This window comes from Saccostrea echinata, unplaced genomic scaffold (genome assembly GCF_033153115.1).
Source record: "Saccostrea echinata isolate AGI-Se365-2 ecotype Australia unplaced genomic scaffold, CSIRO_AGI_Sech_v1 ptg000023l, whole genome shotgun sequence".
NCBI classification, from domain to species: Eukaryota; Metazoa; Mollusca; class Bivalvia; order Ostreida; family Ostreidae; genus Saccostrea; species Saccostrea echinata.
In genome coordinates this window covers 12,102,823-12,124,815 of record NW_026889772.1, presented here as the reverse complement: position 1 = coordinate 12,124,815, position 21,993 = coordinate 12,102,823, and the positions used below count along the sequence as shown (strand labels likewise).

The 21,993-nt window shown below is 34.2% G+C and overlaps 1 protein-coding gene and 1 non-coding gene across 2 annotated transcripts; one reads left to right on the top strand and one right to left on the bottom strand.

The window, feature by feature from the left end:
• Positions 1-183: 183 nt before the first annotated feature.
• On the top strand, positions 184-18,857 carry LOC133191483 (biogenesis of lysosome-related organelles complex 1 subunit 5-like). Its single transcript, XM_061327233.1, has 5 exons — positions 184-244; positions 3,650-3,732; positions 13,136-13,265; positions 13,353-13,408; positions 18,295-18,857. Exons 1-5 carry the CDS (start codon positions 223-225, stop codon positions 18,472-18,474), a joined length of 471 nt encoding a protein of 156 aa, XP_061183217.1. The 5' UTR covers positions 184-222; the 3' UTR covers positions 18,475-18,857.
• Positions 900-972, bottom strand: Trnat-ggu (transfer RNA threonine (anticodon GGU)). The gene has a single exon. It is a non-coding gene; the product is annotated as a tRNA-Thr (tRNA).
• Positions 18,858-21,993: the final 3,136 nt, after the last annotated feature.

Here is a 21,993-nt window from a genome sequence, read left to right as displayed (position 1 = left end):
GAAAGATAGAACATTTTTTATTCATCTATAATTTTATCTTCAAAGGTCAAATTTATCGATAGTAATGAAAACAACTAATGTCCCGAATTACTTATTACACGCTTTAACTTTTATTGTCTTATACTCAAAAACGCTTTTGGTCCTTTGAGAACGGGAGATTAAGTGTGACTTCCAAGCATTTCTGTGAAAGAAACTTTGAAAAAAAATGGGCGGAGATCCGAGATGGACCAACAACTTTTTAAAGGTTAAATAATTTCTTTATTTCACTGCTTGTGAAGCGCAAAATTTGTCATTATAGTTAAGAAATAATTGATAGGAGTTGCAGGCATATGTTTCAACTGTGGAGCACACATGCCAGACATGTTGTCAACATTGTTGACCCAAAATACTGATATAACCAAAACATTTGGGTTGACCAGCAGTCTATAGTCTTATTCACAACACGGATTAAACGAAAATAAGAAAAACCATACCCCCAAAACGGAATACACACAAGTGCAATAATTAATACATGCATCTAACTGTGTCTCGGGGACAAGCCCTCACCACACAGGGTGTGTAGAACAATATCATTTAACAGGTCTAAACAATTTCCTAATATGGAAGTCAAAAACAATAACTATAAATTTCTAATATGTGTCACAGGTGGTGAAAAATCAAGTCTCAACCGGGACTCGAACCCAGGGCCTCTGGGGTACCGTGCCAGCGCTCTAACCACTGAGCTACTGAGACCCTATTGACTGACTCTCACGCACCTGTGAACCCGGTGACATATTCCCCCTCTTTGTAGAAATTCGTCCTCGAATTCTAGGAGTTAAGGAAATGCTGTAAGGCATGTTCCTAGGGAATAGTGGGTATTTGTACGTTGGGCGCCAAATGTCACAGGTGGTGAAAAATCAAGTCTCAACCGGGACTCGAACCCAGGGCCTCTGGCGTACCATGCCAGCGCTCTAACCACTGAGCTACTGAGACCTGATATATTGACTGACTCTCACGCATCTATGAACCCGGTGGCATATGTTTAATTTTACAGTTGATTGTTGGGGCGAGCGCAGTTGTACCATGAAAAACCTATACACAGCTTACACTTGTAAAGTTGACTTCATACTGCATGAGACACAGTCTAGACTGTGACGTCACATGACATCTGAATTTACAGAGACAGCCGAGTGTCTCATTCTGGTTAAACAAGACTATAAGTCTTGTGCAATATTTAATGAAATACATTTCTTTTAAGCTCTTGGAATAACTTTACTGGTCCGAAAAACCCTCTAAAATATAGTGTCACCGTAGGCGACTTCAATATATATGAGACTGCATAAGCGATAAAAAAAAAATAAGTACTAGGTTTGTGGCCTTTTTGACCCCAAAATTGAATTTTACGGTGAAAAGTTTAGGTAAAAACTTCGATTTTAAAAGAAGTTTTTAACCTTGTTCTCTGAAAAAATTAAATGTTAATTCTGACATTGAAAAATCGACAAAATATAATTGTCAACAAAGCATGTGCGGTGCATGCTTAATGTTGTTTCTTTCGTACTTAGCCCTTTTTTTATGTTAACAAACCAAAAAGATGCCGTTGAAGCAGCTAGAATTAAGTTTTTGCAAAAAATACAGGTGCATCTGAATTTCTTAATAATCTAATTTCTAATAATCTAAAAGAACGAGTCACTAACCCTAATCTCTCGGATGGTATGGGAGGACTTATGCCTGTTTAAAGTGTATATATAACATATGGTTTTCAGCACTCGTGAAACCAGTGAATTTTATTAAAAAATAAAACTAGTCTTACATACAGTATTTTGATCTATTCACTGGAAACTTCACATTATCGATGATAATTGGACAGCTTGCTGCTAAGCATCATAACCATATTTACCAACAGAGAGCATTTCCTGGTAAATAATATGATTGTAATTGTTAATATTTATGATATGATATATTCCTCCTTAAGTGATATGGCATTTTATTACATGCACTAAATGTATATGTTTTTTTCTTTCCAAGATGAAAATGTCAAGTTTGTCCATGGTAAATATATGAGGAATACCTTATTCTTCCAAACTTTTCATCTTACTTCTAAAGATTTTTTGTCAGTAAAATCTCGGTAAAATCTTTTTGAGGGAAAAAAACAAAGCACATGTTTTCTTTTTGTCCTTTGAAATCTGTATCTTTGGTGTGTGAAAATGCTGTTGTCTGATTTGACAAAAAAACATTTACGAGTATCATGTGAAGGGTATTTAAAGCAACTTACAGTGACTTCCATATTAATTGGAAATAGTCCAGACCTGTTTAACTGTTTATCTGTAGAACTTCCTACAAGAAAATGTATAACAAGGGATCAAAGTTATGCACAAGAATATGTTGGAAATATCTTTAAAAATCTTTTTTTTTTCTCAAGAACGGCAAAACCATGATGACAGAGACATATTAATACAGAAGCATCCTCAGGGAGTGTAGATTCAAGATTGATGAAATCATGACCTCTGGAGGTAGGGTGGGGCCACAACAGTAGATCAAGGTTATATATAGGAACTGTAAAAACCATTTCCTGATGACCAGCAAAGCCATGATTAGTAATATTAATACAGAAGCATCCTCAGGGAATGTAGATTCAAATTTGTTCAAATCATGATCAGGGGGTAGGGTTGGGCTACATTTAATATGGGAATATATAGGAAAAAAATTCTTTAAAACTCTTCTTCTCAATATCAGCAAAGCCATGATTACCGGTAGTCATATTAATATGGAAGCAAGCGTCCGTTCAAATCATCACCACCACCCAACCCAACCCTCCCCCAGGGTTAGGATTGACCACTTCTATATTTCACTTTTCAGTACTGAACTAATTTCCTTTTTCTCTAGCTAGAGTGCTCAGGTGAACGATGTTACCAATGGGCTTCTTGTTCTTTGTGTATTCAATTCTATAATGAAAAAAAATAACAAAATTAGACGTCACACAAAATTGATAAATTATTTGATGAAGTGACTGAGGAGATTTGTTGTGACTACAGACTATAAATTCAATTTATGGAATAATTAACCTGTTAATTTTTTTTGTTGAAATTCTATTAATCGCAGAAATAACAATGTTATCATCCTTTTTTGTTAAGAAAGATAATATACATATGTTTGTTTATATTGGATATGGCAAGAGTAACTGTTCTTGCGCCTTGCATGATGGGATGGAGAACCCCTGTTTGAGGGTATATCATACATGTGATATGTACCGGCGGTACGCAAAATGTACAGTTTTTCGAGCCCATTCATCGTGTACCGGTATTCCATTTTGGGGGTTCTACTAAACTGATCCGTCATAACTAAAGAGTCTTTGAGCTGAGCTAACTGACGTTCTTTGTTGATTTCAGCCAGATTTAGTTTGAAAATCTAGACTGTAATACTACAGTAATCAAAAACAGGACATTAACTGGAGGTGGATTCATGATTTAAAGAAGCAGTTTTGAAAAGCTAATTACTTTTAAACATATAATAGACAATTAGGATTATGTTGTTGTTTTTTTATCAAAGGTGGCTTACCTCTAGATTCTTTACCTCTTGCGAAAAACAACAAATGAGTCAAAATGAAACACAGGCACATGTTAATTACAATTTTTTTTTTATATTTCTTTAATCCTTATCACATACTTTTCAGATTTAAGTGAAATTCATGCCAGATTATTTGATCATCGACCCATTCTGCAGGGCCACACTAACTTTTTTGTGAAAGAGTTTGAGGTATGTGGAAATAATTGATAAATAAAACACATTTACATCAGTTTACATTTTTAGCTCACCTGAGCCGAAGGCTCAAGTGAGCTTTTCTGAAATTTGTCAGTTGTCTGTCATCGTTGTCTGTGTTGTTGTCTTTGTAAACTTTTCACAATTTCATCTTCTTCTCCAGAACTACTAGGCCAATTTCAACCAAACTTGGCACAAAGTATCCTTGAATAAAGGGGATTCAGATTTGTTCAAATGAAGGGCCATGCCCTCTTCCAAGGGGAGATAATAACAAATTAGTGGAAAATTAATGGCATCATTTAAAAATCTTCTTCTCAAGAACCACTGGGCCAGGAAAGATGAAACTCATGTGGAATCCTCCTCAGGTAGTATAGATTCAAATTTGTTCAAATCATGACCCTGGGGGTAGGGTGGGGCCACAATTGACAATCAAAGTTTTGCATAGGAATATATAGCAAAAATCTTTAAAAATCTTCTTCTCAAGAACAGCAAAGCTATGATTGATCTTATTTATATGGAAGCATCCTCAGGTAGTGTATATTCAAGTTTGTTTAAATCATGACCTCCACGGGTAGGGTGGGGCCACAAAGTTTTACATAGGAATTTATAGGAAAAATCTTTAAAATTCTTCTTCTCAAGAACAACAAAGCCATGATTGGTCATATTTATATGGAAGCATCCTCAGGTGATGTAGATTCAAGTTTGTACAAATCTTGACCTCCAATGGTAGGGTGGGTCCCCATTGAAGGATCAAAGTTTTGCATAGGAATACGGGTATATACATGTAGCAAAAATTTTTTAAAATTTTCTTCTCAAGAACAGCAAAGTCATGATTAATCATATTTACATGGAAGCATCCTCAGGTGGGGTAGATTCAAGTTTGTTCAAATCATGACCCCCGAGAGTAGGGTGAGGCCACAATGGACAATCAAAGTTTTACATAAGGATATATAGGAAAAATCATCTCAAGAACAGTAAAGCCATGATTGGTTATTAACTATTCGGAAGTATCCTAAGTTAGTGTAGATTCGTGTTTGATAAAAATCATGACCCCCAGCTGGGGATAGGGTGGGGCCACAATTGATGATTAATGTTAATACATAAGAATACATAGGAATATTTTTTTAAAATCTTCTTCTCAAGAACAGCAAAGCTATGATTGGACATATTTATATGGAAGCATCCTCAGATAGTGTAGATTCAGATTTGTTCAAATCATAACCCCCAGGGGTAGGGTGGGACCATAATGTTTTAAGTTGTAGGGAAAAAAGTCACAGTTAGTCAAAGAAATATGTAAGCATCTTTAGTTGGTGTAGATTAATTTTTTTCAAATCATAACCCCCCTTTTAGCGGTAAGTCGGGAACACTTATGCATTAAAGCTTTTCAATACTGAACTGATTTTTGCTTTTTTCCTAACCACTGTACTCAGGTGAGCAATGTGGCCCATGGGCCTCTTGTTAGTGAGGTGTTAGACATAACTTTTCAGACAGAAATGTATGAAAAAGTAACAGCAAAATGAAAATTATTTTTAGCACTGCTCAAGTGATATGGTTTATAAATCGGCATATTTTCAGGTCACCTGAGTTTACTCAGGTGACCTATTGCTATCTATTTTCGTCTGTCGTGCGACATGCATCATCAGTCGTGCGTTAACATTTAAACATTTTCAAATTCCAGGGATTTTTTTAGGGTCTCTCCGGGGCCGAAATTCGGCCCCATTCCCAATGCTGAAAAGTGTATGTTTTTCCCAAAATTATACCTTAAAATTCCCAATATGAAAAAAGTATTAAGTTGTAAATTATTAAAATAAAATAATGACAAAAAGGTGTTTATGTTCTCTATGTGCGATGTACGAGCCATCCGAGGACTTCCGAGAAGTTATTCGGAATACTACGGATGTTTGCATGCATACTTTTTAAAGCGGGATCGATGTTTTAAAATTAAAGTCAGGATCGTTATTTAATAAATAATCGTGCATCATGTCAGTCTCTCCAGTTTGCCTAGGACGGTAATTTTCAGGCAGGCTGGGTTGAATCGCTCTTATTCTTATAAATTTGTCAAACAATATCGATTAACCCATCATCTGGAACAAACCCACTCTCAAATTTTATCTTAAAGAACTTCTTACAGAAAGGTAAAAAAAGATGACAACGTATAAATATGTTCATTTACAATGTTATCATACCCTGCGGCTTTGCCATTCTTAAGCTTCTGAACTTCAACAGCGACTAGTATTATTTCATATCACTAAAGCTGGTTTAAGCCAGCTTCATACTATAATAATAAGAAAAATGATTAAATATTTGACTTTTGCTTCTTTTTTCCTATTTATTTGTATGAAGATATTTTTCCCAATTTCAACCAAATATCGCTATTTTTCCCAATCTTGACGGCCCCGGCCCCTGGAATCAAAGGGTAAAAAAATCCCTGAATTCTTCTCTGAAACCACATAACCAATTTCAACGATTTTGGCATATAGCATCTATGGGTGAAGGGGAGTAAAATTTGTTAAATTCATGGCCCCTGCCCCCGTTGGGCCTGAGAATGGGGCTAAAACCATCAAAATAAATGCAATCTTTAAAAATTTTCTTCTTTTCTCCTGAACATTAAGCAGCCAAACTGTTGGCATGATTGTAATAAGTATTGAAACCTTTACCAAAATTATGAAATTCATGGCCCCAGGGTCACAGGTTCTGGTGCTAGTAGGGCTCTGGTGAATATATATGAAAATGCATTATTTCTTAAAAATCTCCTCCTCTGCTCCTTGGTGTTAAACCAATAAACTTTGTACACAGTTATGACGAGGAAGGGTGCCTCTTCCAAAATTGTGAATTTCATGGCCCCTGGGTCAGGGGTTCTAATGTTAGGGTGGGTCTCAATTGATTATATAGTGGAAATGTATTAATTCTTTGAAAATCTCCTCCTCTGCTCCTGGGTATTAAACCAATGAACTATGTACATAGTTATGATGAGCAAAGGTGCTTCTTTCAAAATTGTGAATTTTATGGCCTCTGGATCAGGGGTTCTGATGTTAGGGTGGGGCTCTAATGATTATATAGTGGAAATGCATTAATTCTTTGAAAATCTTCTCTTCTGTTCCTGGGTATTAAGTTGATGAACTATGTACATAGCTATGAAGAGGAAGGGTGCCTCTTCCAAAATTATGAATTTCATGGTCCCTGGGGCAGGGGTTCTGGGGCTTGTTTCTCAAAAAGTCGTAGATTTGGGCCTAAGTTAGTCCGACTAAGTAAGTTACGCCAAAATTTAGACGGGCCTAAATCGCGTTTCAGAAAGCGGCATAAGACTGGGCCTAAGACTTAGACCTCTCCACTAAGTACTAAGCATGCACAGATCATATTTTATTTGGTTTAGAGACTACAATTACATGGTGGATCAAATTAATATCAAACTTAAACTTAAATACAGAAGTAAAGCACTGAAAGCATGAGCGAGCGTTTTCTCTCTTCACAATCTTTCAAACAGATATATTACGCAAACCCACCTGTATTTTCAAGGTCAAAGCATTAAAATTAAATAACTATTTTTGTATGCTCAAATAATTTAATTCTGGTTGTAACACTATATTTGATTGGATAATAATTTAATTCTGATTGTAATGCACCATTTGATTGGATAAAAATTTTTCTTTATATCGTATAAATTGGGTTGCCTACGTCACAATGACTTTCGTCAAAAACGTATCGATCCGCCTGACGTTACATTTAAATTTTGTACAATTTGAAGTCATTTTTTAAGGGCAATCATCTTTTTTCTTACACTAAATGAATGAAAATTTAAATTATAAGGAATGAAATTAATAGCTATCCAATTTATACAGTATAAAGTGGGTTGGAACAGCTTACGCTTTTTTATAAACGGCTTCGCGGTTTATAAAGCGTAAACTGCCCCAACCCACTTTATACCGTATAAATTGGGTAGGTATTAAATTCATTCCTTAAAAAAATTTACTTTATATCGTATAAAATGGGTTGCCTACGTCACAATGACTTTCATCAAAAACGTATCGATCCGCGTAATGTTACATTCAAATTTTGTACAAATTGAAGTCATTTTTAAGAACAATCATCTTTTTATTTTTACACCAAATGAATGAAAAGTAAATTATAAGGAATGAAATGAATAGCTACCCAATTTATACAGTATAAAGTGGATTGGAACAGTTTATGCTTTTTTATAAACGGCTTCGCGGTTTATAAAGCATAAACTGCCCCAACCCAGTTTATAGCGTAAAAAATGGGTAGCTATTAAATTCATTCCTTAATTAAGAATATGATCATCATTCATGTAATATTAATTTCTTTAATTTATGGATGCAGAATGTTTCTTGAAGATTTTATCTAGATTTAATATGCATGTATTAACAAGTCATGATTTTCATATTCATAAATATTTTTAAATAAGCAAAATTTCTTCTTCTTGATATGTTTTATGAGTATAATGCATTAAATGACAGCAAATTTGAAACTGTTTCTCATTTACAACAAAACATTTTTAACACTTTATTGACCACTTTCTTTTCAGATGTAATATAAAGTGTTTATCTGTTCACAAATCGATCAAAAAAGCACATTCAAACAAAATTCATCTGAGAAAAGTACGATAGATTGTAAATGAATTAAAAACAAGTACCTATTAAAAAAAAATGATAGACACATCTTACGCCATATGACAGTTACTCCTTTGAAATAGGAAAAAAACAGAATTATACAAAGTAAACGATATTTTAATTACTGGAACATTTTACTTTTTTCTTTTTATGATATTTATATTTAATTAAAGGGGAAATCAAGGTAAAAGGTGCATTGCCTAAATTAGTTGATGGCATAATTATCGAATATTTTTCATTATCGAAAATATATTAAATGTATATTGTTTGAGGAGTTTTATTAAAACATTATCGGTTTCAAAACAAAAAAAAATATCAAGGACCCAGCAGCGTTTTTTAAAAAGTGTCAAATTGTCATAAACCTTAAACAAATTGCAACAGAATTTTTTTCTTTATTTATAATTAGCAAATTGTATTATAATCAACATATAAAAACTCTAGAAAAATATATCAAGGTGAAAGATGTGTTTTTTAGAAATTATTATTTACTAGTCATATAAAATATGTATAATTGCAGAAATGTGCTACCATAGCCACCAAGGGAGACAATTTTAACCACTATTAACAAACCAATTTTCTTCTCAAACAGTCAAGCATAAAAAAATTTATAATTCTTTTTGTATACATGCTTAGGTTTAAATGTCACCAATGCACTGAAGATATATAAAATCTGAGAATCTTATCTCAACTTAAAGATATATTATTGAAATCCTTTAATATCAGTATCACTTTTAAGCATGTAGGAACCTATCTATCAAAATATGGGTCTATGAATCACAAAAAATTATATATTAATTATGTAATTCTGTAAAAATTCAAAAAATTTAAAAAACTTCAAATTAATAATAACTCTTGCACATATATAAAGTAGTGTTTACATATCTTTTATAAAATGTTGGAAACATTAGGGGTATTAATCTATTGAGAGTCGTTAGTGATATTATTGCAACATAAAAATATTTTATTAGCTAAAAGTAATACTTTTGTTGTATGACCTTGTTTAAAGATTTTTTTCTTTAGAATGTTCATTATATAAGTGAGATCTACTTTGTTAGTAAAATAATAAGGATTAGGCCATCTTCAAAAAAATTGTTTGGTTGACCTCTTCCGACCGCCTGACTAAAAATGGTCCAACTCAAAACTTTTTTTTTTTTACATTCCAAGACACAATATTTTTTCTTTTTATTCCTTTTATCCCGTCAACAAATATATTGAAATTTTTATGGAAAAAGATTTTCCCGCCTAACTACTGACCCAATAATTCTACCCTGAATCAGGAGAGGGCGAACAAACATTTTTTTTAAAGATGGCCTTATTCTTGATTTGTGTGTGTGTGTGTAGGTGTGTGTGTATTCAGTATAAAAATGATGCCAGTATATTTTATCGTAATTTGTAAACATATTTCTTAAATATTATAGTTGTGTTACTTCGATTCACATTTCGCTTCTGCTTTGTTCTTAATATAACCCCGGATTCAAGTAGGGTCACACAAGGGATTTAATTTTATAGGAAATCTTTGAAATAGGCCACATTATGGGATTTTTGTAATTTCTTTTAAACATATCCTATTATGTAATAGATTTGTGCATTTTACTTTTTTCAAAAACTACACAATATTTTTGACTTATTTTCCAAGTAGCATCCCAAATACACCTGCATAAATAAGAAAAGTTTTAAAAAATACTATAATATTCTTATCACGATAATCAATGATCAGATGTGTAATTTAATTGTCATAAGAATGACTCTATAAAGCCAGGCTCTATAAACAGCGCTAGTAAAAATTGGTTGATTGTTTATGCCCTGTTCAAGAACTTTTCACTTATATAGAAACGTCACCATATACAGACGAAGGGCTTCAAATTTAGACCTTTACTCAGCGTTTAGGGTCATTGAGCAGTGATGGTTCTTTATCATGCCAACGCCAACATGTACCGTGATACGGGGCCTTGGTTTTGAGGTATTATCTGAAAGACCTACAACCTTTACTTCAATGTGCAGAGAGCTTAATTAATAAATTAAATGTGATACCCCCCCCCCCAACACACACACACACATTATAAAATAAATCTAAAAAAGATTTTTAAAAAATAGCAATGAACATTATATTGAATACAAAACAAGTAGCTATTCGAATACTTTGAGGTTGACATTTAGGTGAATTACCAGTTCCAGTTTCAAGATTATCATTATTTTTTAAGGATTCCGTGTCATTTTCAGTGGATTTTTACGATTTTTCTTTTATTTTTTTAACCTTTCAAATAAAAGTAATGGGGAAAAATCTTACCTTTAAGATTTCATTCAAGTGTTACTTAATCATAGGTGTGACTAATTTCAGATGAATGCTCTATGCATGCATTGCTATAAAGAAAGACCCCCTCCCCCTGAGATTTTTGGAGTTAAAAGAGTTTATGTAAAAGTAACAAAGACATGTCCATGAGCCCATTCCCCAGGACCCTTATTAAAAGTCATTGTAACTTATGAAAATAGACCCCCCTCCCCCCAAAAAAAGGGTTTTTAAATTTGAGGTAATTAATTTCATTTATTTATTTTTATTTCTTACTTATTTGTTTGGTTATTTATTTATTTATTTATTTTTGCTTGTGTGTGCTTAATTGTCTCCTATAATTTGTTATTTGAATTATCTTAACTAATAAAACTTGTCATTCCTACTTGGCTACATATTCTTTGTCCCTGCACAAAGCCATACTGAGGAATTGAAATAGTTTTATTTTTCAATTATTTCCATTACCATGAGAACAGGAATCCATAGCAATTAATGAAATAATCACTAGTTTCAGTTTGCAGACGCATTTCTGCATGATCTGTCAAGAAAATTTAAGATCATATAGATGGCAAAACTATTTTTATGTATATATAGAATGTCTCTTTAAACAGTGATTTATTGGTCATTTTGAACAAAAATCAGGTTTTTTGAAAACTGAAACATAGGTAATCAGAGATTACAGAGCTCACCTCAACGAATGTTGTCTTTAAGTAAGGCAAAGTCCCACACTAAACTAATAATCTAGGAGTGTGCATCCCTAGATGCAACATGCAATTTTGGTCTGATAGGGCTTGCAGTTACTTGGGAATAGACTTATCTGAAAACTTAAAACTAGTCACTCATCCAGAAAATGTAAGTCAAATCCAGCATCCGAAGCAAGTTTTGAGATTGTTTGTCCCTTGATGCATCATCCATGCAAGTTTGGTTCAGATAGGCCTTATAGTTACTTGGAAATGAGATCTGCTCCAAAAACTTTAACCTGGTCACTCATCCGGAAAATATAGGTCAGATCCAGCATCCGAAGCAAGTCCAGTAGTGTACATCCTTAGATGTATCATCCATGCAAGTTTGGTCAATATAGGGTTTATAGATACTTGGAAATGACATCTGCTCCAAAAACTTTAACCTGGTCACTCATCCGGAAACTGTAGGTCAGATCCAGCATCCGAAGCAAGTCCAGTAGTGTGAATCCTTAGATGAATAGATGTATCATCCATGCAAGTTTGGTCAATATAGGGCTTATAGTTACTTGGAAATGAGACCTGCTCCAAAAACTTTAACCTACTCCAAAAACTTTAACCTGCTCCAAAAACATTAACCTGGTCATTCTTTAGCTGAAATTGCAGCATCTGAAACCTTGACGACTGGTACAATAAAACACACTAGAAGCATCCTCCATGCATCTCTGACTAATATAGGCCATAGAAGTACTTGAAAAGAAAACTGCTCCAAAAACCTTAACCTGGGACGCCGAGGGTATTACATAAGCTCCCCCAACTTCGTTGAGGTGAGCTAAAAAATGATGTTTGGACAAATATATATTTCTAGAGTTTTTATGTATCAAAAGGCACATTATAAAAAAGAAAATTCTACTGGAACAATTTCTGTTGCAGTTTGTTTAAGGTTAGGGTGTTTTAGAGCTAGATTGACTGGACTACAATTTCAGTTGTTGGAAAGTTGTTACATGATACTCAGGTGCCCATGGGCCTCTGTTGATGAAGTGATCTAAGTCAAAAATATGGTTCAGGTTGTTAAAAAGTTGCTTTCAGAATCTTAAGAAAATTATCATTAATTTAATGCACATGTTGATAAAGTATGCATTAGATAAAAGTGTTGTTAAACAAAGAATTCAAGAGTGTTAGTTATCAATCGTGATTATCGATCAGTGTTTTCCCTAAGAACCGGCTACCGGCCAGTTGACTACTTCAATTGATAAAAATGCCACTTAGAAATCAAAAATTTAAAAAATAAGTTGTAAGGACCACAAAGATTTTGTTCATAAACCTAAACCCCAAGCCTGTTAAAATTTTCTCTAACCTTTTACTTTGAAATAAAAGAAAAACACTGATCAATAGACCTCAAATATCCACAATGTAAATTATAGAAAAAAACTGAATATTCACACTTTTTTGTCATGTTTATAAAAAAAATTCCTTATTCAATGTTACATTTTATATTGGGGGGTGGGGGTGGGGGGTGGGGGTTTAAAAACAAAAAGTTTTAATGTTATGGGATATAAGGTCAAAAAGATTTTGAGTTTTCCTGATCAAACTTTATGTTTCATCTTTTAACGATTTTTTTTAATCTGAAATATTTACCAGGTATTTTTGGTAAAAAGGTCTAATCATTGCCAAATAAATTAAGAAATAGCAACAATGAAATGAGTTCATTTGTGTTATAAATGACTCCATCAGAAAAAACAAATTTGAATGTTGTGTCCCACAGACTTTTTTTGTACATAAATGAAATATTTTATTTTACAAAGGAAAAAAGAGGCAACCATGAACAAGAAAGACTAAAGAAATTGGATGAAGAAATAAAGGAAATGAAAGATGGCCTAATACCAGAGGCAAAGGAAGGAATGGACCAATTTCTGGCAAATATCACAGCCAAATGTAATCAAGTGATTTATTTATTTTGAAGTCTTTAAAGTGTTTATCAGTAACCATGGTAACCATGATTCATATAAATTTATTTTGCAGTAAAAGTTGCAACAGAGGTTTGTAAAAGAGTTGAGGAAAAAGAAAACAACATAGATGTAAGTGAATAAGTATAAGTATATAAATATGTACCTTATATAAATGAGGCTGGGGGGGGGGGGGGGGGGCTAAATCCCCATCAAGAGAAAATATTTGAAGGTTGGTTCATCTGACAGTAGTGTTATTTTTTTTTTTTGTACCATGTAAAATTTGCATGTGTAGAATAGATTAAAACTTTTAAGTTTGTTGTGCTGTGCATATGGTAGGTCATGTACAGTCCCTGAAACGTTCTACTTTCCCACTTGAACGGCGAACGAACGCTGAACGAATGCAGAGCGAACGGTGAGTGAACGATGTGTGAACGCTGAACGCAACTTGGTGAACGGTTGGTGAACCGTGAGCGAACGCGAACGGAGCCCAAAGTGAACGGTGAACGAAAGGTGAACGATTTACATGTATTCGGAATGTTTCGGATCTTTTCCTTGCATTATTGCTAGCGCTCTCGAGCGCTAGCAACTACGTTAGTCTATATTTCTGAAATACGCATGCTCGACTTCACGGTCGGGGATTCTGGGGAAACTCCTTTAGATAGACTGTACGATAAAAATTTCGTTTTGTCATACAAAAATAGAAATGATCCGAATTTCAGGCCTTTCCTGTCTGATATGCGCGATATACATTTCGTAGGTTAGAGACAGTCAATACCAGTCTACATGTAGATCCGGATTCTGAATTTTTTTGAAGGAGATGGGCGAACATAGCGTGCAGAAAACCTATAGCTTCAGATATATAAAAATCATGTTCATTTTGTGAATTTAGTATTTAGAGTAAAGTTCTCATTATTGAAATTTATGAAATTATGATAAACAAAACTTTTCTGAGGAAAATTTTCTCGGCAAAATTTATTCTTTTATTAAAAAAAAATTAATGTGGTATTCGTGGGGTTCGAACCCTAGCAATAAAAATCCTGAGTATTATTTTCTTTCGAGACTAGCACGCTAACCACTAGACTACACAAGTCCTGATGAATAATGGCTTTAAATCACGTTTGTGATGTGACCCTTGACTTAATGAACTTATTTCTCGAAAAGATGCGAATATTATGTCATAAAAGTATATTTTTAAGGTATAGTGGGTCATTGCTCCATATTTTTGGTAACCAAAAAATGTATATTTTTATGCAAACTTTGAGGATTAACTTTCAAAAAGGTGGAGAAAGACCCACTCATATCGAAAAATAGTATTATAGTATGAGAAAATGACTCTTTTTGCCTGCTTTTGTGTGTGTCTAATATTTCACAGGCGAATAATTTCAATCTTTGAGGGATTTTTGCAAATTAGAGATTTTACATAAAGTATATTTTAATGTTAGACGAAATATCAAGGAAAATTTTGATAAAATTGAAATTTAATTTTTCATCTTCATGTTTGTCACACTATAGGCTTATCGCTCGTCATGTTCACCCATCTCCTTTATTGTCTAACCTACACATAAAAGTACAAGAAAAATGCCAAGAGTCTAGACATTTAGCTTTCCTTACAGTTTTACCACCTTAGTGGATAATTCCGGCAAGCTCGGAAAAAACAACAACAACAACAACAAAGATCTTTTTCAGATTATGTCGGAAAGACATGCCAATTTAGTGTTTCGTGTTTTGTTGTCTAACCTGCACGTAAATGAACAAAAAGTAACAGTAACTCGGGTCTTATAAAACCAAGACTGTTATTTCTAAAGTTGTAATGAATACATAGCTTTTCTAATCTACCTTCATGGATCTTTCTGGCAAGCTCGGATATGTTTTCCGAGCTTGCCGGAAAGGACCGAAGGTGCTCATTGGTTCTACTGACCTTTTATTTTTCACCTCGAAATTGAAATTACAGTAAAATACAGAATGCTTAAAGCACAGTTGGGAGTTATGCCATTGCCGACGTGAAGCACACTCTTAGATTCAACATTCTGAATTATGACAACAACAACAACAACAACAACCCCCCAAAAAAAAATTCAACCCCCAGTGCACCAATCTGCCTTCCTATATAATTTATCGATTCAGCAAATTTAACAAATGGTTCAGATATCTTCTTCTGTATTTTATTATGCTACAGCGCTAACTCACTAATCTTTTTAAAAGATAAGCTTGTAACTATTCTATTGTATTCTACTGTCAGGTGCCAAAAATAAATAAATAAATAAACAAATCAGTGAATAAATAAATAAATTAAATAAATGTTTCAAAATTGTCCTAAGAAAGATGATACATGCACATTAAGTAAAACTAATATGATGACGGTGCGACCGTTAGGACGAGCGCAGATACCTATATTCAGTTTTATTTAGATCAGGCTCTTCAAACCGCACGTGACATTTCGTACGTCTAGACTCAATCTCTCACCAGAGGGCGTATTACGCTTCGCTACAACATGGTATAAGTGGAGCGTAGTGAGAACGATAACTCTGGGTAGAGATTGGTCTAGACTCTGACGTATCATGACGTCGCTTGTAAGTTGCATTACCAAAATGAAGTCTGAACAGTGCTTATTTTAATAAAGAAGGTTTAATCTACTATTTATCTGCTATGTATCCATCAAATCAAGTTGAATTTATTTTTTTTTTCTTGGAACTTCTTGTTAACGCGAGAACGTTGTTTAAGGCGAGATCAGTGCAATTCGCAAAGCATTATGGGACTACAGATTACTGCGGAAAAATCATTGTGCACAGTCCGAATTTTCTCTTCGCCCCAGGCGTTGCTTTAAGAGCTCGCAGTGACGAGCGGCGCTTCGCTGCGCTCGCTATTAATTAAAGTTTCCTGCAATTTTTGCGCATATGTGTGATGTTTAAATTCAACCTTTTAATCACACGAATCGCTGTAAAACATTGTATAAATTGTTACCGAACGCTGTAGTATAAAAGATAAAATTATTCTAGTTGTAAAATAAATATGTTTATTCTTATTTTATATATAAAACCATTACAGATAATGTGGATTTTAGAAGAGAAAACTAATGACTTATAGAATGAATTACAACGGTTGTACCAACCATACATATTTCCGTGCCAAGGCGATTCCGTGTAAAATAATGAGAAAAAAAAATATTTTACAAAGGTCTGTGGACGTATTGCATAAATACACTCGTATTTTAAAATTTTATTGCAATAATATATTTGTCATTTCTTTTTATTGAGCAGCACTTCTACATGTATCTGTGGACGTTTCCCCGTGATTATACTCGGACAAGATGATACAAAGAGGCATTCATATTATTTGTTATAGATTAAATTTTTAAATAAATATTTTTAAACTACGTTATCAATTTTATTCGCTCCATAGATATTTGATTAACCGGATATCCGCAGTACTATTTATAATTCTCAGAACTTGTTCTAATATTTCTTTCTACAGTAATTGAAAAAAAAGTGTTAGAAATAAATATTTTCGTAATTTTGCTGCAGTTGGTAAATTAATTTACTTGGATTATCATCTCTCCATTAGCGATTTGTCGTCTTTAAGATAACAACAAAATGTTGCAGTGCTTGAAGTATCTGTATATTGCCCGTATTTACATACTTATAACAACATTTATTTTCCAGGGTAATTTAATAAATAACCTAAAAGCTAATTAGAATAATAAAAAAAAACATATATTGTTGATAATTTTTTCCACATGAAATAATGATTCTTTAAACACGATATGTTAATTAATATGTTGACGGTACAACCGTTAGGGCGAGCGCAGATATTTATTCAGGATTAATTTAGATCGGGCTCGATCGTCAAACTGCAACGTCTAGACTCACTCGGCACACCTCGGCCGATTCGTACCGGAATCAGCCGAGGTTTGCCGAATGCGTCTAGACTCTGACGTCACATGACGTCGTATTTAAGATTACCAAACCGAAGCCTGAACATTGTTGACTTTAATGAAGAACGTTTTGTTTACTATTTATCTGCAATACATCCATTAAATCAAGACGAGTTTATATTTTTGTTAAACTTTTGTTGTAATTCTCGCGAGAACGTAGCTTAAACAAGCGATGCATTGTTGGTCCAAAAGTTACTGCGGAAAAAAATTCGTTTGGATCAATGTGTAAGTCCGAATTTTCTCTTCGCCCAGGCGTTGTCGTTAGAGCTCGCTTTGCTCGCTGCGCTCGCTAATATGTTGACGGTGCGACCGTTGGGGCGAGCGCATTGTTCACTTCATTTTAAGATCCGCCTCTTCAAACCGCACGAGACATTTGGAACGTCTAAACTGTGACGTCACATGACGTCGTATGTTAGCTGCATTTCCATAAACAAAGTTTAAAAAGTGCAAATATTTTAACAAAGAACGTTTAATCTACTATCTGCATGCAATAGCCATTAAATTAAGGTGAGTTTATTTTTTGTGAAATTTTAGTTGTTGTCACCGCGTGAACGAAGTTAGCAGGGAGAACAAGAAGCGATGCATTGTGGGTCAGAATTACTGCGGAAAAAAATTCTATTGAATGAATGTGCAGTAGTCCGAATTTTCTCTTCGCCCAGGCGTTGTCGTTAGAGCTCGCAGTGACGAGCGGCGCTTGGCGCCGCTCGCTGCGCTCGCTATTAATTTTCAAAACCTGTAAATCCTTACTTACAAAAAGATAAGTCCTTTCACTTCGGAGTTCCGAATGACTGTGAAGACTGAACGATGAGTGAACGCTGAACGCAAGATTAACGAACGTAGAGCGAACGCTGAACGCTTTGTGAACGCTGAACGCAAAACTGTGAACGGAGAGCGAACGCTCAACGCATGGTGAATGAACGGTGAACGCACGCTGAATGATCGGTGAGCGAACGGAAAAATGGGAAAATAGAACGTTTCAGGGACTGTACAAAATTTGTCATTTATCCTAAATAGTTTAATTAATTTGCCTCCTATTTCAAATTTATGCATGGTGAACATAATGCCTCCTCTCTTTCTTCTGCAGACAGATCTTTTAGAAAAAGAACGTGAACGACGAAAAAGTGATTGGACAGAATTCTTGGCTCGTCAGTATGAAACGTGTGACCAGGTGGATGCAGAATTTTCTGAACAAGCAGATATCGTAGCAAAACATTATGAAGAGCTTGAGAAAAATCTAGTAGCTATGAACAATTCTACCCCGTAACATTCCTTTTGTGTTTTTGATGTTAGTAAAGATTCTGGTTGACTTCTGGATATTTTATTTTTTTATTGTCGGTGTTTTATTTAATTGTTGTAAATTTTACAAGTGCAATAAATTAAAGGTATAATCTTGCATATTCAGTAATCAGTAATAGCTGCCTATACGCAAGTGCGTACACATCACTTTCAGAAAAAAAGAAAAAGGATAAGAAAAAAGAGAGAATTATTCGGAGAAAAAAATCTCAGTACCATCCAACAAATATTTGTGTTTCAAATTATTCTGTGTCATACTGTGTTCATTTAAATTTTAAATTATCATGGCTGTATGATAAAATTTGAAATCTTTTATTTAATAACTGACAAATCCAAATAAATCATTCATTATTTTGTCATTGTTCTATCATACATTGATATATTTTTTTAAAAGATCTTTGAAAAAATAAATTTTAGCCACATCGTTGAATGCTATGATCTACTAGTATGATTTACAATACGATATTTCTTGTTCATAATTAAAAATTTGTATACGTGTTTTTAAACGTTAAGAATGATTATATGATACCAATTAATATATCGGTTAAATTTTAGCCTCAATTATATGTACAATAAGTTTCCATGAAATATTAATTTTCGTTAAAACAATAAATATTACTATGTCTTTTATTTCCTAAACAAAAACTAAATGGCATAATTTTTATATTTCAAGAAAATGAATGAAATATTTGGTAAAACTCCGGAGCTTCTGGGCCCTCACCAGCAAGCACGTAGTATCAGGGGAGCCTCCCCACTATTTATTCCCAAAATCTAACCTTTTACTATTGAAAAAATGTACATTGAAAGGGTGGACCCCCACAGTTTGTTGCACCATTGTTAAATCATGGTAATTTGGTAATGTATTGATAAAAATTTGGTTTGTGAAAAATGGACAACCCCCCCCCCCCCTTCAACAAACACACACACACAAGAAATAGGACTTCGAATTTTGACAGTCTTCCTTTTTCGTCCTTGCTTGACAAAATTTTTAAAGTTGTAATTTTTTCCTGGCTGGCAAAAGCTATATTACGTGTCTGATCAGAGCGGTCTTAAACACTGGGGGGGGGGGGGGGGTGAAGACCCCCCTCCCCCACCCAACCCCGTGCCGTTCTCTGCGTACACATCATTTCTATTCTGGCTACGCGCCTGGTAATCACATTTTATAAATTAATATAAGATAATACATCTGCCTTAGTCAAAAGAAACTTAAAGCGACTTCTAGCAAATACATTAATATTCTTTGATCACCCAAGTTGTGATATCGCAGTACATCACCTAGGATGGATGTGGGTGTACATGTAAGTAACCAGAGTTTACATGTAGATATAACCACTTTGTTTAGCAATGCAACACAGCAGAAGTTCTTGTTGTCAAGCCTATTAAATTTGAAGGATCTCTTAATTGGTAGCATTAAAATTTTAAAGCAGCTGTTCAACATTCCTAACCCATATACACCCAATTTTCTAGTACAGAACAGAAAAATGGCCAAGAATCCAACCAAAATCTGAGTTTCATTTTCCATGTCCAAGTAATCCAGTTGAATAAGTATTTTGACTTGAGGAATTTTATTAAAAACAAATAGCCTATACCCCTTCTCACGATGAAATTCAAAAAGGAGTCATAAATGATTACATGCAAATTAACTACCCCATGATTTGATGGGGAAAAAGAGAAAATATATTTTCTACGTAATGAAAATTATGCAAATTGCCCTGACAATTTAACATTCTGTTTTGGTAAATAAATACTGTAATTCTATTGGAAAAATTTATCTTTACATTTACATTAAGATGCTTGCATATCAATTTGACAAATTGTTGCCCTGCTCTTTTTAAGATTTATGTACATGGATTTAGAAAATATTTCACCATGTCAAAGTTGATCCCGCTATTTCAGCCCTTACTCAACCCCATGGGTCATGATTTGTTCAAACCTCATTTTACACTACATGAAGATGCTTGAAGAGTAATAAACTTATGGTGGAACTTCTCTTGCCAAGATTGTTTAGCTCACCTGAGCTGAAAGCTCAAGTGAGCTTTTCTGATTATATTTAGCCCGGTCTGTCAACTTTTCACATTTTCTACTTCTTCTCCAGAACCACTGGGCCAATTCCTACCAAAGTTGCCACAAAGCATCACTGGGTAAAGGAGATTGAAGTTTAAAGGGCCAAATTCTCTTTCAAGGGGAGATAATTAAGAATAGGTAAACATTGAAAGGCATCTTTCAAAAATAACCACTGGGACAAAAAATTGGAAACTTCTGTAAAACCTTCATTACAAAGTGTAGATTCAAGTTTGCTCAAATCTTGACCCCTGGTGCCACAAATGAGAGTCAGAGTTTTAAGTAGTAAAAAGTCTTTAAAAATCTTTTCAATAACAACAAAGCCATGATTAGTCATATTGAATTGGAAGCATTCTCAAGTAGTGTAGATTCAAGCTTGTTCAAATCATGACTTGAGAGGGACGGGGCTGCAAAGGACAATCAAAGTTTTACATAGCAATATATTGGAAAAAATCTTCTCAAGAACAGCAAACCCATAATTAGTTATATTGATATGGAAACATCCTCAGGTAGTGTAGATTCAAATTTGTTCAAATCATGACCCCTGGGGGTAGGGTGGGGCTTTAAGATTTATACATAGGGATATATAGGAAAAAAAAAAATTTAAAAGTATTCTCAAGAAAAGCATAGCCATGATAAGTCATATTGATATGGAAGTATATTCAGGTAGTGTACATTCAAGCTTGTTCAAATCATGAATCCCAGGGATAGGGTGAGGCCACATCTTTAAAAATCCTCTCAAGAACAACAAAGCCATGATTTGTCATATTAATATGGAAGCATCCTCAGAAATTGACAATTCAAGTTTGTTCAAAATATGACAACTGGGGGATAGGGTAGGGTCACAACAGAGAATCAAAGTTTTACATTGGAATATATAATGGAAAAAAATCTGCTGAGGAACAACAGCAGGGCCATAGTGACTCAGGTGAGCCTTGTGGCCCATGGGCCTCTAGTTATGCATTACTAAATAAAAATTTGACTGTCAATTGGGGGCTACTTTAGCCCTTTGGGTCATGATTTGCTTCCATTTGAATGTACACTACATGAATGTACACTTGTCTACTTTTAATATTGTTGACCCCTATTCTGGCCCCAGGCTAACCCAAGGGGCATGATTTGAGAAAGCTTCAATGTAAGTACATTACAAAAAGATACATTAAAAATATAACTAATTTGGCCTCGAGATTTTTAGGCTCAAGTGAGCTTTACTGACCAAGAAATGTTCCAGAACCACTGGGCAAATTTTAATCAAAGCATCCTTGGGTGAAAGGGATTCAGATTTGTTGAAATGAAGAAAGTCATAAGATTTTAAAATGTTACCACCAAATTGCTAATTTTTTCTTAATTATTTCCCCTTGAGAGAGGGCATTTTTTTTTTCATTGCAATAACTCTGTGAACCCATCACCTATGGAAGCTTTCTGGAAA